General features: G+C 40.7%; 2 protein-coding genes across 3 annotated transcripts in view; one reads left to right on the top strand and one right to left on the bottom strand.

The window, feature by feature from the left end:
• The window catches only part of LOC132835806 (uncharacterized), an 89010-nt gene extending 85144 nt beyond the window's left edge, over nt 1-3866 (bottom strand). For both annotated transcript variants that reach the window (XM_060854888.1, XM_060854889.1), the window contains exon 1: nt 3813-3866. The gene's annotated coding sequence lies outside the window, so the exon portion shown is untranslated. The remainder of the gene's footprint in view (nt 1-3812) is intronic.
• Nucleotides 3867-3951: 85 nt separating this feature from the next.
• kri1 (KRI1 homolog) overlaps nt 3952-15198 on the top strand; it is a 32055-nt gene continuing 20808 nt past the window's right edge. The window contains exons 1-8 of the mRNA XM_060854887.1: nt 3952-4068; nt 4702-4769; nt 7772-7877; nt 8946-9042; nt 10060-10111; nt 10998-11047; nt 12076-12175; nt 13124-13201. Of these exons, the coding sequence (XP_060710870.1) occupies nt 3972-4068; nt 4702-4769; nt 7772-7877; nt 8946-9042; nt 10060-10111; nt 10998-11047; nt 12076-12175; nt 13124-13201 (648 nt within the window). The 5' untranslated portion in view covers nt 3952-3971. The remainder of the gene's footprint in view (nt 4069-4701; nt 4770-7771; nt 7878-8945; nt 9043-10059; nt 10112-10997; nt 11048-12075; nt 12176-13123; nt 13202-15198) is intronic.

Genomic DNA, 15198 nt, shown 5'->3' with positions numbered 1-15198 from the left:
CACTGTTGTGCCCTCATCAATCCTCTTCACTACTTCTTCAAAAAACTCAATCTAGTGAGACAAGGGTGAAGAATAAAAAAATGCAATGGATTCCTTGATGTCAATGGGGCTCAAGGCCCTCAGCAGAAACAGGGCACCATCTCCACAGAAAATACTGAGGTAAGTTACTTCTCTGCTTTCTGGTGGGTTATTATAGAACCTTCAATTGAGGATTCAAACAAGGAATGGCTATAACAACAGGAAGCATTCAGTGATTATGTTCCCAATATTTTGTTGTTGGGGAAGGAACGTGGTTTCATGACACAGCCAAACATTTGAATAACAATTTTTAAATCCGTCCAACACACGTCAATGGCAAGGAGTAAGAGTAAGAGAGACTGCTGGTCAGCCTTGTGATGGAATGAGCATTGGAGTCTCAACCATCATTATTCATAGCTCCAGACTACAACATGCATGTAAATGTATACGTTGCCAAAGCAATTCGGATGGAGTGAACTACATTACATCAGCACCGACATATACTCCACGCAGGGATGTTTATTTTCAAAGTTGAGCCTAACATTAAAACAGAATGGTGTTCTTAAATAAAAACTGAAAAAAGTCTTACTCCACTTTGAGCTATTAAGTTTAACTTTAATTAAAACAAAACACAGATTGAATCTACTCATTCCTTGCTTGCAGTTCAATTTCTGGTTGTCAACTTATTGCGTAAATAAGCTTGTTCAATCATAAATTTTCACCTTTACATGTTCTTATGAATAGAAGTTGCGTGAGCTCCCGCTTTTCACACTGAAGAGCAGGAGGAAGAGAGGTGACTTGACTGAGGTGTACAAGGTGATGAGAGGCATAGATATATCAGATAGCTTAGAGACTTTCCCCCAGGGCAACAATGGCTGTCATGAGAGGTCATAATTTTAAGGTGATTGGAGGAAGGTATATAGGGGAGATGTCAGAGGTAGGTTCTTTACGCCAACAGTGGTGGGTGTGTGAAATGCACTGCCAGCGGTGGTGGTAGAGTCAGAGACATTAGGGACATTTAAGCGACTGCTAGACAAGCACGTACACGGCAGTAAATTGAGGGGTGTGTAGGTTAGGTTGATTTAGATTAAGATAAATGCTCAGCACAGCATCATGGGCTAAAGGCATGTACTGTGCTGTACTGTTCTATGTTCATTTATAATCAAAAGATCCATCTTTTGAATGCTATTAATCTGAAATGATACTTGCTCTCACAGGAGGATGCAAAACATCCCATGGTTCTATTTCAAAGAATAGCAGAAGACTTCACACTAACCTGGTTGATATTTATCCCACAACCAATATCACTAAAAACAAATTATCCAGCTGTTATTGCATTGCTGTTTTGGGGAGCTTATTGTATACATATTAGCATACACATTGTATACACATTATCATACACATTGTATAGGGAGCTTATTGTATACACATTAGCTGCTATAATTTCTACATTTTAACAGTATCTACTCTTCAAAAGTCTGCCATAATGAATGGCAAAGTAGGCTCAAAGGTTGAATGTCCCACTGCTCCTCCTGTTTTCTACGTATTTCAATGGCTGAAAAGCACTGAGACATTTGGTAGTCGTGAAAAGCATTACCTAAATGCAAGACTTTTTTTTTCTATGTTATGCAATGATTGCACGCTATCATTGAAGAGGGACTACAACACCTCAATCCCACCACCAGGGATATATTTCCCTCCCCTCCCCCATCAGCGTTCCGCAAAGACCACTCCCTTCGTGACTCCCTCGTCAGGTCCACACCCCCCCCATCAACCCAACCTCCACTCCCGGCACCTTCCCCTGCAACCGCAGGAAATGCAAAACTTGCGCCCACACCTCCTCCCTTACTTCTCTCCAAGGCCCCAAGGGATCCTTCCATATCCGCCACAAATTCACCTGCACCTCCACACACATCATCCATTGCATCCGCTGCACCCGATGTGGCCTCCTCTATATTGGGGAGACAGGCCGCCTACTTGCAGAACGCTTCAGGGAACACCTCTGGGACGCCCGAACCAACCAACCCAACCACCCCGTGGCTCAACACTTTAACTCTCCCTCCCACTCCACCGAGGACATGCAGGTCCTTGGACTCCTCCATCGCCAGAACATAACAACACGACGGTTGGAGGAAGAGCACCTCATCTTCCGCCTGGGAACCCTCCAGCCACAAGGGATGAACTCGGATTTCTCCAGTTTCCTCATTTCCCCTCCCCCCCACCTTGTCTCAGTCAATTCCCTTGAACTCAGCACCGCCCTCCTAACCTGCAATCCTCTTCCTGACCTCTCCGCCCCCACCCCACTCCGGCCTATCACCCTCACCTTGACCTCCTTCCACCTATCACATCTCCATCGCCCCTCTCCCAAGTCCCTCCTCCCTACCTTTTATCTTAGCCTGCCTGGCACCCTCTCCTCATTCCTGATGAAGGGCTCTGGCCCGAAACGTCGAATTTCCTGTTCCTTGGATGCTGCCTAACCTGCTGTGCTTTAACCAGCAACACATTTTCAGCTCTGATCTCCAGCATCTGCAGACCTCACTTTTTACTCGTCACATTTTAACTGCTCTCTGAAGTGGTCCAATAAGTTATTACAAACGACAACAAGTATTGCATAAATATCATTAGCTGTCACATGTTCTACATCACAACAGGCCAACTCTTCAAAATTAATTGGCCATAAAGTGGTTTGGGGCATCTGATGATTATGCAAGCGACTATATAAATGCAAGTCTATTGTCTGATCTTGTCTGATTGCGAAAGTTGAGCACATTCAGGACCAGTTAGTACTTGGATGGGAGACTGCCTGCAAACAGTAGGCTTTGTGCAATTGGTCAGCGCATTTGACCTAAGCTCATTTCGGATAAAACCTCTGGTACTTAGAGGGTTCTTGCAGTGCATTGGTATGACCCTATCTTTAAGCCAGATGGTCTGGCTTCAACTTCCTCCTGCCTCAGAGAAGAGCCACAACATGTCTGATAAGGCTATCTAAAAATATCAATAATGTTTGCCTTTTACTTTTATATACCATTCACAATATAACATTAACATATGTAATATTAATAATACAATGTTTGTCAGCAACACATATCCCAAGAATGAATAAAAAGTCAATAGGACCATAAATGCAAGGTACTGCTTGCTTGTGGCAGGGAAACTTTTAAGGATGAACATGATTTTAAAGAATAAACAACCCTTTCAGAGATGGCATTACTCTCCGGAACAGGTGGAACTTGAACCAGGTCTCTAGGCTCAAAGGTAAGGACACTACCACTGCACCACAAGAACCTTCTGAATCAACATTTTTAAAATAATCAAAATTCAAAACATGTTAAGATACACAGCTGAAGCAAGTAGGGCTTGAATTCAGGCCTTTAAGGTCAGAGGCAGGGCACTACCAATATACCACCGTGCCACAAGAGCCCTGAAGGATATTTTCAAATCACATCTCTATCATTACACATCTCTGAGCAGTGCAGGGACTTGAATCCAGGCTTCCTGGTCCAAAGGTAGGGGCACTGCCACTGCATCACAGAAGCCCTAAGAGTGAACATCTTGATTGTTGCAGTTTGGTACAGAAACTAAGATGGTCCCACAGTACATACTTTGTGCAGCAGGTGGGACCTGAACCCCAGACCTCCTGGCTCAGAGGCAGGGACACTACCACATGAATCCTTGGGATGGAACATCTTAGAGGGGGGGAAAAAGATATGGCATCAGTTTGCAAAGCCGAGCTTTACATGGATAAGGTAAAACTTAAGAACTTAGCCGAGAATTTATGTTCTGAACTAACTTACCCTTGCTATGTCCACAGTGAAGAACTGGCTCTATTCTTGTCGTTGAGGGAAAGGGGGGTCTCAGTCACGTGACCTCTCCGGGGCCGGTGATTGGTGGGAGACTGAGCATGGCCTCTGACCTTTGACCGGTTATGCCCGGCAGGGGTCGGCCGGTTGTGCATGGCAACGGTGATGGAGGGCGGCTCGCAGCTGCAAATCAACCGGCGTTTCGCCGGCAAGTACGAGAAGTACCGACAGAAGGAAGAGCTGCAACGGCGTGAGTACACCAAAGGGCGAGGGAGGAAGCGGTTTGATTTGATCTGATCTGTGCGCGCATGTTTGCCTTTTACTTAGAGGCTGGTGGCAGCATGAAGCCTGTTGGACTAGGCCTCACCCATTAATCATTGAAAATATTCAACATCAAGCCGTAAAATATCGATGAAAATTATAAAACTAAGTGTGTGGCCTATCTCTGAAGTCGAGGTAAATTAGCAGTGAGAATGTTAGATTTTTTTTAACCTACTTATTTTACCCACGCGTGCAAAAAATTGGGTTTATATAAAACTAATCTTGATAATAGAGATAAGTAATCATGTAATAGTAGAAATATGTCTGTCAAATACTTAGAAAATAATTTATAATATTTTACTAAGATGTTTTGATGCGGATTCAAAATGCATTTATGTGTATTCAAAATATGTTGTGTTATATATAGTTTTTACTTGTATGTTAATTATATTTTGAGTTCATATGAACATATTTCTTTCTCTTTTATATGTACATATGATTTATACCTTGGAAATGCTGAGAGTAAAGGTGTAGGATAAGTGGAAGGTACTTTATGCTATCAGAATTTTAGTCATGGTCATTGCAAAAACAAAGTGTCGTGGAACTTTTCTTTGATTTCCAGTGAAGGATCGCTATGGGGATAGGGCAGATGAAGAAGAGAGTTCCAGCTCTGAATCTGATGATGAAGTGGTGAGTATGCTGCACTTTCACTGAGGTAGGGTTGCATCAAAGATGATGGCTATCCTAATCAGACCATTTGGTGCTGTGTATTGCTATCATATCAAATCTAAAAATGAGCTTAAAGCTGTCATCTCAGATTACCTTGCAAAAATAAATTTGAGCAACATGGAATTCAAGGTGAGCTTGCCAATTGGATACAAAATCGGCTGAACAACAGGAGACAAAGAATGATGGACGGTTGTTTTTTTTTGGACTGGAGACCTGAGGCCTGCGATATTCCACAGGGATCATGCTGGGTCCACATTTGTTTGTCATTTATATAAATGATTTAGATGTGAATATAGAAAACATGGTTAGTAAGTTTGCTGATGACATGAGGATTAGTGGTATAGTGGATAGTGAAGAAGTTATCCAAGATTGCAAAGAGATCTTGATCAATTGGGTTAATGAGTTGAAGATGGCAAATGGAATTTAATTCGAATAAATGTGAGATATTACATTTTGGTAAAACAAACAAAGTCAAGACTTATACATTTAAAAGTGAGGCCTTGGGCAGTGTTGTAGAATAGAGAGAGAGAGAGACCAAGGGTTTAGGTACATAATTCTTTGAAGTATGCATCATGCATAGGTAAGGTGGTTAAGAAGACATTTAGCTTGCCTCCATTGTTCAGACCTTTTGACTATGGGAGTTGAGATGTTATGTTAAGGTTGTACAGGATGCTGGAGAGACGTCTTCTGGAGTACTATGTCCAGTTCTGGTCACCTTGTTATAAGAGGATATTATTAAGCTGGAGAAGTTTCAGAAGAGATTTAGCAGGATGTTGCTGGGACTGAAGAGTTTGAGTTATAAGGAGACACTGATAGTCATAGAGATGTACAACATGAAAACAGACCCTTCGGTCCAACTCGTCCATGCCAACCAGATATCCCAACCCAATCTAGTCCCACCAATAAGTGGGGTCTCTTTTCACTGGAGCATAGAAGGTTGAAAGGTGATGTTATAGAGTTTTATAAAATCATGAGCAGTATAAATAGATTGAATGAATGGCAAGTGTCTTTTCCCTAGATTGGGGGATTTGAAAACTAGGGGCATATTTTTAAGGTGAGAGGAGGGAGATTTTAAAAAGGCATGCAAGACAATTTTCTTAAAAAGCGGTTTGAACTTCCAGCGGAGCTGATAGACGTGACTGCAGTTAGAACGTTTAAAAAGCGTTTAAGGTAAGTACATGAATAGTAAATGTTGGAGAGATATAGGCCAAGCATGGGTAGGTGGGACTAGTTTAATTTGTGATTATGGTTTGGACTAAAGCGTCTGTTTCGATGCTGTGTGACTCTGACTCTCTAACAGGTGAAACTAGCTGTTTTACACTGCCACTGTGCAGTAGCAACACAAATAGTGTTAACAATTAACAGGATTTGCTGCCAAGCCAAAAAAAAATGACCTCTCACATAAGTAATGTGGTATATGAAACTCCATGTCAGTGTAATGATAGAGATGGAAATGTGTGTCCCAGAGACTGACGGATTATATCAAACAGCATACTCCTTTTTCTATTTTCTACAATCAGTGAGGTACTGATTGTATCCAACCAGCCTGCATTTGCAAAACTCCCAACACAGTGTTTAACAATAGACATGATTTGGCAGCTAGACTGCATTTGCTAAATATTCCAGTGTGTGTGATAAATTACGCTGACCACCAATTTAGAATTGGCGGGAGTTGTTACGAGATGAAGGAAAGGAAATTGCCTGGTCATCATCAATTAGTACCATGGAATGCTTTAGTATCTGTCAGGACAGACAAAGACATGGCAACGAATCCTGATCACGTATCACCTCTGTGCTCGCAGATGGGCATTGACCTCCAGTATGATAGTTTGATTTAAAAATTCTCACCTTTCTTTTCAAATCTTCCATTGATATTAGCTGTCCCAATTTCTAACTTTCTCTGGTCCTACAACTCTCTCTGAGCTCTGTCTTTCTCCAATTCTTCCCTGTTGCTTAGCCATACTTTTCATTATTCCCTTCTTTCTGCCAACCCTTTCTGCCTCTCCACCCCTCTCATTCCTTTAACACATTCCTTAAAACCTACCTTTTTGACCAGGTGTTTGATTATCCACCAAATCGCGTGCTTGTATGGTTGAATGTTAAATATTTTTTATTTACTCGTGAGATGTAGGTGTCTCTGGCTAAGCTGACATTTATTGCCCATTCTTAATTGCTCAGGGAGTAGTTATGAGTCAACCATGTTGCTATGGGTCTGAGGTGATATGAAGGCCTGACTAGGGAAGGACCAGATGGGTTTCTTTTGACAATTGGCAATGGTTTCATGGTTACCATTAGACCCTTAATTCCAGATTCTTGTTTGCCGATGCTCCAATGAAACATCTTGGGATGTTTTACAATATTAAATATCAAATATAAATGTGAGTTTTTGTTTTCTCCTCTAAATCACATTCTCCATTAAACAAAAGGGTGTCAGAACTGTAAATAATCTTTGTAAATTCAAGTGGTGATGGATCTGTCAGGTAGCTTTGAGGTAACTATCCAAGAAAGGCTAAACATCTAACCTTATTTTTGGCGATTGAACAAGTTGGCTAGTCAGAATAACTATGCTGGCTGGAGATAGCACGAAACTTCAAAACTTCCTTATGCCTTAGCTTTGCAAAACTAGCAGATTATGTGCCAATTGCCAGTTTCCAATTCAGTTTATTCCACAGGGCCTTTCCCAGCAAGGGCTCATCTTGATGTCTAAAATTAGGCATGAAAGAGAAAAGGTTGGGAAAGTAACTAAAATTGGGAGAGTTTTGTTTTTGCCAAATAAATGACCTACAAACAAAATTCTCAAATTGCCAGTTTCTAATCCATGTTGTTCTACCAGCAGGATTTCTTTCCACATCTGTGAAGCGATTACTGATTTTTGGAAGCCAGGTCAAATCAATATGTCAGACCACTGGTTTTCTTTCCTCATACATCATTGATGCTTAGATTTCTTTGTGTTTCTTTAAAAGGAAACTGACCCCAAATTGGACATGGAATTCTACAAGACGTTATCTTTATTGAAGAAGAAGGATCCCAAAATCTATCAAAAAGATGCTCAGTTTTACTCGGTGGAAGGTATGAATTAGTGTGATTTGACTAGTACCGGGATGGCTATTTGTGTTGGACAGCCTTGAGTGCCATAATGATGGTGAATATCGGATTGTTTGGTGGTAGCAATGTTTTCTGACCCTTGCCTCCCTTGTCCTCTGAGTTTAAGTCAATTTATGGCACAGCTCTTTATCTGCTGTTGTACTATTGCACTTGTGCATCCTAATGTACATTGGTTTCCAGGCAAATTGGAACATTAATTTTAATATATTAATCATGCTGTGGCTTTTTCCTTCCCTATTTTTGTTATTTCCTCCTGTCTCGCAATCCTCCTAAAGATCCTTGAGTCCTAGTCTCTCTGCATCCTTTGTTCCACCATTTTTGGCTATCCTTTAAGCTGTGTCAGCATCATAGTGCTGAGGATGTAAACCTTTCATTTATAGGTTCTTTTATTCATTTGAGATTGGGCTTTGGAGTAACTTCTCATCCAAAAGATGACATCCTTGCCCATTGAGCACTTCTTCAACACAATACAGCAGTGTCAGCTCTGATTATGTGCTCAAATCCTGGAGTGGGACTTGAGCCCATGACTCTCTGAGAGAGTGCTAACACTGCACCAAATCTGACTAAACCGATGGTTGGTTATCCAGTCGCCTGAATATCAATTTAAGAACCAGTAACATGTTTTCACTACACCTGCATGTGGATCCCAAAATAATGAAGTATTGTTGGCAACCAAGTGCCAAGAATTTGGTTGAGCTGTGCACCTGGTTGCATTTATCTAACAATGGAAAGTGCCACAGGCATTAAACAGGTTTGTATACATCTAAAACAGAGTGGTAAGTGTGCTTCCAGCGACATGAGATGCTTTGTTCTGATAACATCTCACCCCAAATTATTACCCTGTTTCTCTCTTTTTAACCATAGGCAAACTGGTTGTGCATGTCAGACATTGTTTTTCCACTTTAGATTTCCGGTATGGTTTCATTTTAGGAATATTTGGCATCAATTGGGGCAGAAGTAGGTGAAGACGAGGGAAAACTGGGCAAGGATGTGCAATCACTAAAGGAAGCCTCTCAAATCTTCTATTATCAGAATCCAGCCAAAACGATGATGAGAGTGCTGCAAAGAAAAAGGAGAAACCGATGTACCTGAAGGATTATGAAAGGAAGGTCATTCTTGAGAAGGAGGGGTATGTAATATTTGGTGAACATGTCAAGAAATGTAGGATCTATAACAGGATTTTCTGTATTAAAGCCTGTTTTGTTCTAGCTGCAAGATTGCAGCTATTTCATTCCAAGCCATGGCTGATGCTTGAGTCCATTTGTTGGGGGGGGTGGAGTGTCCTTCTTTTACATGGACATTATGAAATGTTTTTAAAAATGTTGCAAACACTTGCATTCCTGTCAGTTTAAGGGAAAGAAACAGGTGGTTCTCTTGTTTTTATGTTATTTGTGGAATTTCATCCACCTTTTGTCCATCTGCTGTTTTACTTCCTTGTTCATTCTCTTGTGGAATGATGACATCGATAGCGAAGTCAAACGCTGTATTTGACTGGCTTGCTGGGCCATTTCAGAGGGTAGTTAAACATGTCAACTAAACCACTGTTGGTCTGGAGTCACTGATATGCCATACTAAGTAAGGATGGTAGATTTCTTTCCCTAAAAATCATTTGTGAACAGGATGGAATTTTACAACAGTTTATTATGGCTTCACCTCACTGTCATTGATGGCTAGCTTTTTTTAATTTCAGATTTTTAAAATATTTATCCTCAACTCGAACCAAAGTGGCATTCCCCTTATTTTTAAAATATACCCCTGGTTCTAGGCTCCCCCAACCAGGGGGAATATTAGATTGCATCAACCCCGTCTATCCCTTTTAATATTTTCTAAGTTTCAATGAGATTGTCTGTCCCTCTTTGAAACTCTAGAAAGTACAAATCCAGTTTGCCCAATCTATTTTCATAGGACAGTCCCACTATCTCAGGAACAAGGTCTGGTGAAGCATTCCTGTGTCATTACCATTACATCACCCCCTCTCTGGTTATGGTATTCAAACCTGGGACGAACTGCTTCATTGAAGGAGGATTGAAAGTTCAGTTCACACAAGTTTCAGTGGATGTCAGGTTTCAACATTATATTTGAGTAAGACATGGATAACAAGCACATTCCTTTCTCCTCTCTAAATGGGTTTATCTTTATTACAAAGGAAATATGAAGATGAAGAGAGTGATGAAGAGGGGTTAAGCGTTAATATTGAGGTAGGAATATCATAAGTTATTATATTGCCATGTGTAATTGAGTCAAATTACTGTTGGTAGGAGTGGTCAGCTTTGAGAGGCAGGAGATAGTGTGCATTCTTTTTACGAGTTGTTTTTGTACATTCCTTTCCCCATTATGGTTAGTTTACCCCTCTGATATGATGTGACCATGGTGGAAGGATGAGAGATGCTGGCTACCAGTTTGATATTATCAGTGACTTTCAAAGAGTTAATAACTCTGTATATAAATTAGCCGGCTATCTGGGATAGTTATCCAGGAGTGAGAATTCTAGTTGAGCCGGTAAATCTGTCCGATATTTCCATGACTTTGTCAAACAGTTGCATATCACACTGTGCAGAAAGGAGTCCACTGGCAATACCACAATACCACCTCATACTCTTTGCTCATATAACTACTTGCTTCTCATCTGTTCATAAATAGAGGGTGATCCGGTCTGAAGTAGATCTTATTTTCATAAATTGCCTGTACATGTATTCTTTGTCAGCAAGATTTGCTGGTTGATAGAAATGAGAGACTGTCTGATTTATTTTTCTGTTACACAGTCAAAGTCACTTGCATTTTTCCCACTGAAGTCAATTAATTAAGCACAGACTGACTTGCATTCAAGCCTGTGTTCACTTAGTCACTGCCGTTTTACATAGTTATACTTTTACCCTCCAGGCCAACATGGAAGCTGATTAGTTTGGTAAAGCAAGTTCTAATATCTTGTAAAGCTGGAATATGTTCCAGTGAGCATGCCAGTAATGTTTCCCTCAGCCTTCATTGTTCCAGGCATCTGAAGGAGTCTCTGAGAACCATTTTTCTAAAGATGTCTGCAAATAAGACTTCTTGGAAAGTAACAGGTGTTGTTTGGTCTTGTTTCAGAGAGCGACATCCCCGACTTATATGGAGGAACAGAAACAACTGAGAGAAAAGTAAGTTTATGGGATCTGGTTCGTGGGATAAGCACTGCTTTTTAATTCAGTATTGAATTTTTCTAGTTCAAGCAGTCATATAACACAGAAACAAATCCCTTGGTCCAACCCCTCCGTGTCCACCCAATTGCATTTTCCAGTCCAAGTACATACTTTTATCCCTACTTGTTGGTCTGACCATTGTCCTGTCCATGTGGCTACATAACTCTTAATTCCAAGTACCAAATGCCATTTTCCTGAAAGAGGTCATCTGTTTGATACTTTATTGGATACTTATATAAGCACAATTTGGTGTCATTTTCTTAATCTGACCTCTGTGATATTTCTTCAAACTATGATATAAAGTTTGTCAAGACCACTTTAGAAATCTGACCATGATTATCCCCTGTTTTCCCCAAACACCAAATAATTCTATTTCATGTGGTAGACTTGAAGTTAACTAACTGTTGATGTATGACTGATTTTCCCAAGACTTCTTCCCTAGCACATCATCTCTTGTTGTCGACAGGAGTTATATCTGCCACTGCCGAGAACTTTGGCATCAATTTTGAGAAATTATGTTCTGAACCTGCATTGTTTCTGCCTCCGTTTCAGCTGTGGCTCAGTTGATAGCATTTTCACATCATGAGTCAGAAAGTTGTGGATTCAAGCCCCATTATAGAAGCCTGACCCCAAAACTCTAGAATGACACTCAGTGCAGTGCTGAGGGACTATTAATACTGACAAAGTTGTTGACTTTCAGATGAGATGTTAAACTGAGTCTGCTGACTGTACAGTACTCCAGGGGCTGTCGAACTACAGCAGAGAAAGCTGATTGACTCCTTAAGCAGTGATGTGGAAAGGGAGTTGATATGACCCAGTTATGACTCTTTGAGATGCCAGGGACCGTAACCCTTCCAGCAGCATTCTGGAAGAGATCAGAGAGAAAAGATTGTGTGGCCCCTTGTCATGTCACTAATTTACCTTGAAATTACACTTGTTTTTTCTTTTGCCTAGCTTTTTCTTGACTGTACTGTACTTTTCTCTAGTTTTCGTAAGTTTGTTGAAGACAGCGATGAAGATGGTGACAGTGGAAGTGACGGTGGCTTTAGTTTGTTGAAACCACGAGTAAAATCTGTAGAAGAGAAGGTGACTTAACGTTTTTATTCTCCTTTCCTGGTGTCTGTGCTGGATCCATTGTATAGGAACGATGATAAGCTTGGGTGTTGCATGTCATTGCATGAGTAGATCTTATTGTGTGGCAAGAGACTGACTTTATTGCTCAGTTCCACATTTTATTATAAAAGCACCATACTGTGTATGCTCAAAATCTGAGACAAAAACAAAAAGCATTAAATGTACTCAGCAAGTCTGGTGGCATCTATAGGGAGAGAAGCAACATTAACGTTTTGAGTCCAATATGAAGGAGAAATGTCAAAAGTGTGACTTTCCTTCATGTTGGATTCAAAACATTAACTCTGTTTCTGTCTCCACAAATGCTGCCTGACCTGCTGAGTATTTCTAACACTCTTCTTTCTAAATTTTTTATTGTTGCAGTATCCCTACAAATTGCAGTGATTCCACATTTTTGCATGTATTATGTCAAAATACATGAGGTACATTATCATTACATGTTGTCCATGTAACATTGCAACAAAGGGAGAAACACTGAAATGAGAAGAAACCCAGCAATCTTTTCTATTTGTAAATGTTTCCGTGCTGTATGACTCTATAATACTCTCAACTTTGACTCCAAAACCCATGCGATTTGAATATTCATTATTAACATTGGTTGCTTAGCAACATGGACTGTTTCCAACCATGCTTTTAAAAATCAGGCTTTCTCAATTTATAAGATATAACTGATGATGGGTCGGGTGACAAACTTTTCAAGAGAGAAAACACACCTTCTGTTACTTAAAGCTCAATATTAGTTGGGTCTATTGCTTCAGAAACATCGCAAGCTCCAGCTCCCTTGTTTAATTTCCTCCTCTCCACATTTCATTTCCTTTTCATGGCAATGCAGTTGGAAAGTTTGTGAACTGTGACTATTAATGTAGCCAATGATTAAGATCTATCACTCTTCTGCTCTCAAAGGAAAAGGAGGAGGAGTCCTACATTAACTGGCTGAAAGGGCAAAATGATTTACACGGAAAGGAGGAATTGCGAGATATAGTAGGTACCTTCTATTCAGTTACCATCAACTTGGTGTAAGTAGACTTGCATGTACATAATTTGACTTATTTACATTACATTTTACAATATTTAAACTGGTTTGGCGGAATGCATGTTGTCTCAGTGCTCACTTATGTCTTTACATTTTGAGAGAGTTAAGAGATTATTTATCTGATGCAGACTACCCAGCCTCTGATCCATTCTTGTAACCACAGTGTTCATGTGTCTGGTTCAGTTAAGTTTGTAGACAACATTTACCACCAGATGTTCAAGGTGGGGTTGATGGTTTCAGAGCTGAAAATGTGTTGCTGGAAAAGCGCAGCAGGTCAGCCAGCATCCAAGGAGCAGGAGAATCGATGTTTTGGGCATGAGGCCTTCCTCCGGAATGGTTTCAGGACTATTTTTGCCATTGAATGTAAGAAGAGCTGATTAGGTTCTTTTTTCCTTGGGGGATAGTCATTACCTGGCGCTTTAGTGGTATGACTGTGTCAACGAACAAACACATTAACTGGTGTAGTGCATAACCAAGCAAATATTTCAAATTTAGTGCCTTGTTAGGTGATGCTGACTGAGACAGTGTTTAACTAATCATAGTATCTCAGCTGTAACTGGGGAAGAAAGCAGCCAGCATACCAGGTTGTCTGGTTTGGCCATGCTAAATTGCCCATGGTGTCCAGGAATTTGCAGGCTAGGTGGATGAGCCATGGGAAATGCAAGGATATTGGGATAAAGCAGTGGGGTGGCTCTGGATGGGCTGCTCTGTGGGGGGTCCATGTGGGCTCAATGGCCAAATGGCCTGCTTCCACACTGCACAGATTCTATGATACCAACTTTGGTTCAATATCAGTGACCCCTGCTATAAAGTGAGCACATGTAGGTATCTGATATGGATTTTCATGCAAAGAAAGACACTATTGAGTACTAGCAGTCACAATGGCCAAAGTCGAGGTTTCTAGGAATGGAGGAAGTTGGTATTGAAAAGTACAGTTTTTAATGTAGCAATATAGCAACATTTTGTATGAAGTTGTGCGTAGCTAGTCATAGCCCAAAGCTCTCTGAAATTACTCTGTGTATAAAACTGAAATAATATCAGTGAGTTTTGCCACAATTTGCAGGGCTTAGGTGCTTTGCATGGAAGTTTCAGTCTTGTGAGAGTGTTCCATTTCTTGACTCTGCATTTGTTAACATTGCCAGAGTTTGCATTTCCTTATGCTTTAATGACTGGTTAGATTGGCTGTTATTCAGAAACAAGAGATTTCTTGATGTCAGCAAGTATTATTGGCTTACCACCTCTGAGCATATTACCAGCTGATGGAGGGTTTTGTCAATGATCAGGCCAAATGTTAAGCTTGTAATGAGGCTCCGATATAATTCTGTCTGAAAACGAGTGATCCTCAGAATTAGCTAATTTTTAAAATAAGCCATTTCCATTTAAATATTTCTTCACTGGGTGATATAGAAGAGTAGGAATTTTTTTTAAGGTTTTTGATGAAACAACTAACTTTTTTAAGTGTAGGCCATGGACCACATGAAATCTTTGAGTGAACAGCTTACTTTACATGAACTAATATTGAGCTCCAAAAATGGAAATTGCTGGAAAAGCACAGCGGGTTTGAAAGTTAGGGTGTTGGGGATGGGGTGGGGGAGAGGATAAGGAATAAGGATAGAGCCCGAAGAGAAAGAAGAACAGTTGGACAGACGAAGCAGTGGATAATGATCTAGCTAGGAGGGTGAATAGCTATTAATGGGAACTGTTAATGGCTAACAGTGGTTGGTGTGTAAAAGCAGACTATGTGATAACAAGGCCACATTTGTGGGGATTAGGGTAAGGATATGGGAGAGCTCAAGCCCTAAAGTTGTTGAACTCCATATTGAATCCAGAAGGCTGCAGGGTCCCCAAGTGGAAAATGAGGTACTGTTCTTCCAGCTTGTGCTGAGCTTCTGCGGAGCACTGTAGCAAGCCTGAGACACAGATGTTGGCCAGGGAACAGGGTGGG

Source organism: Hemiscyllium ocellatum, chromosome 45 (genome assembly GCF_020745735.1).
Source record: "Hemiscyllium ocellatum isolate sHemOce1 chromosome 45, sHemOce1.pat.X.cur, whole genome shotgun sequence".
Classification (NCBI taxonomy): Eukaryota; Metazoa; Chordata; class Chondrichthyes; order Orectolobiformes; family Hemiscylliidae; genus Hemiscyllium; species Hemiscyllium ocellatum.
Note: the sequence above shows the minus strand (reverse complement) of the source record. Positions and strands in the feature narration are given on the sequence as shown.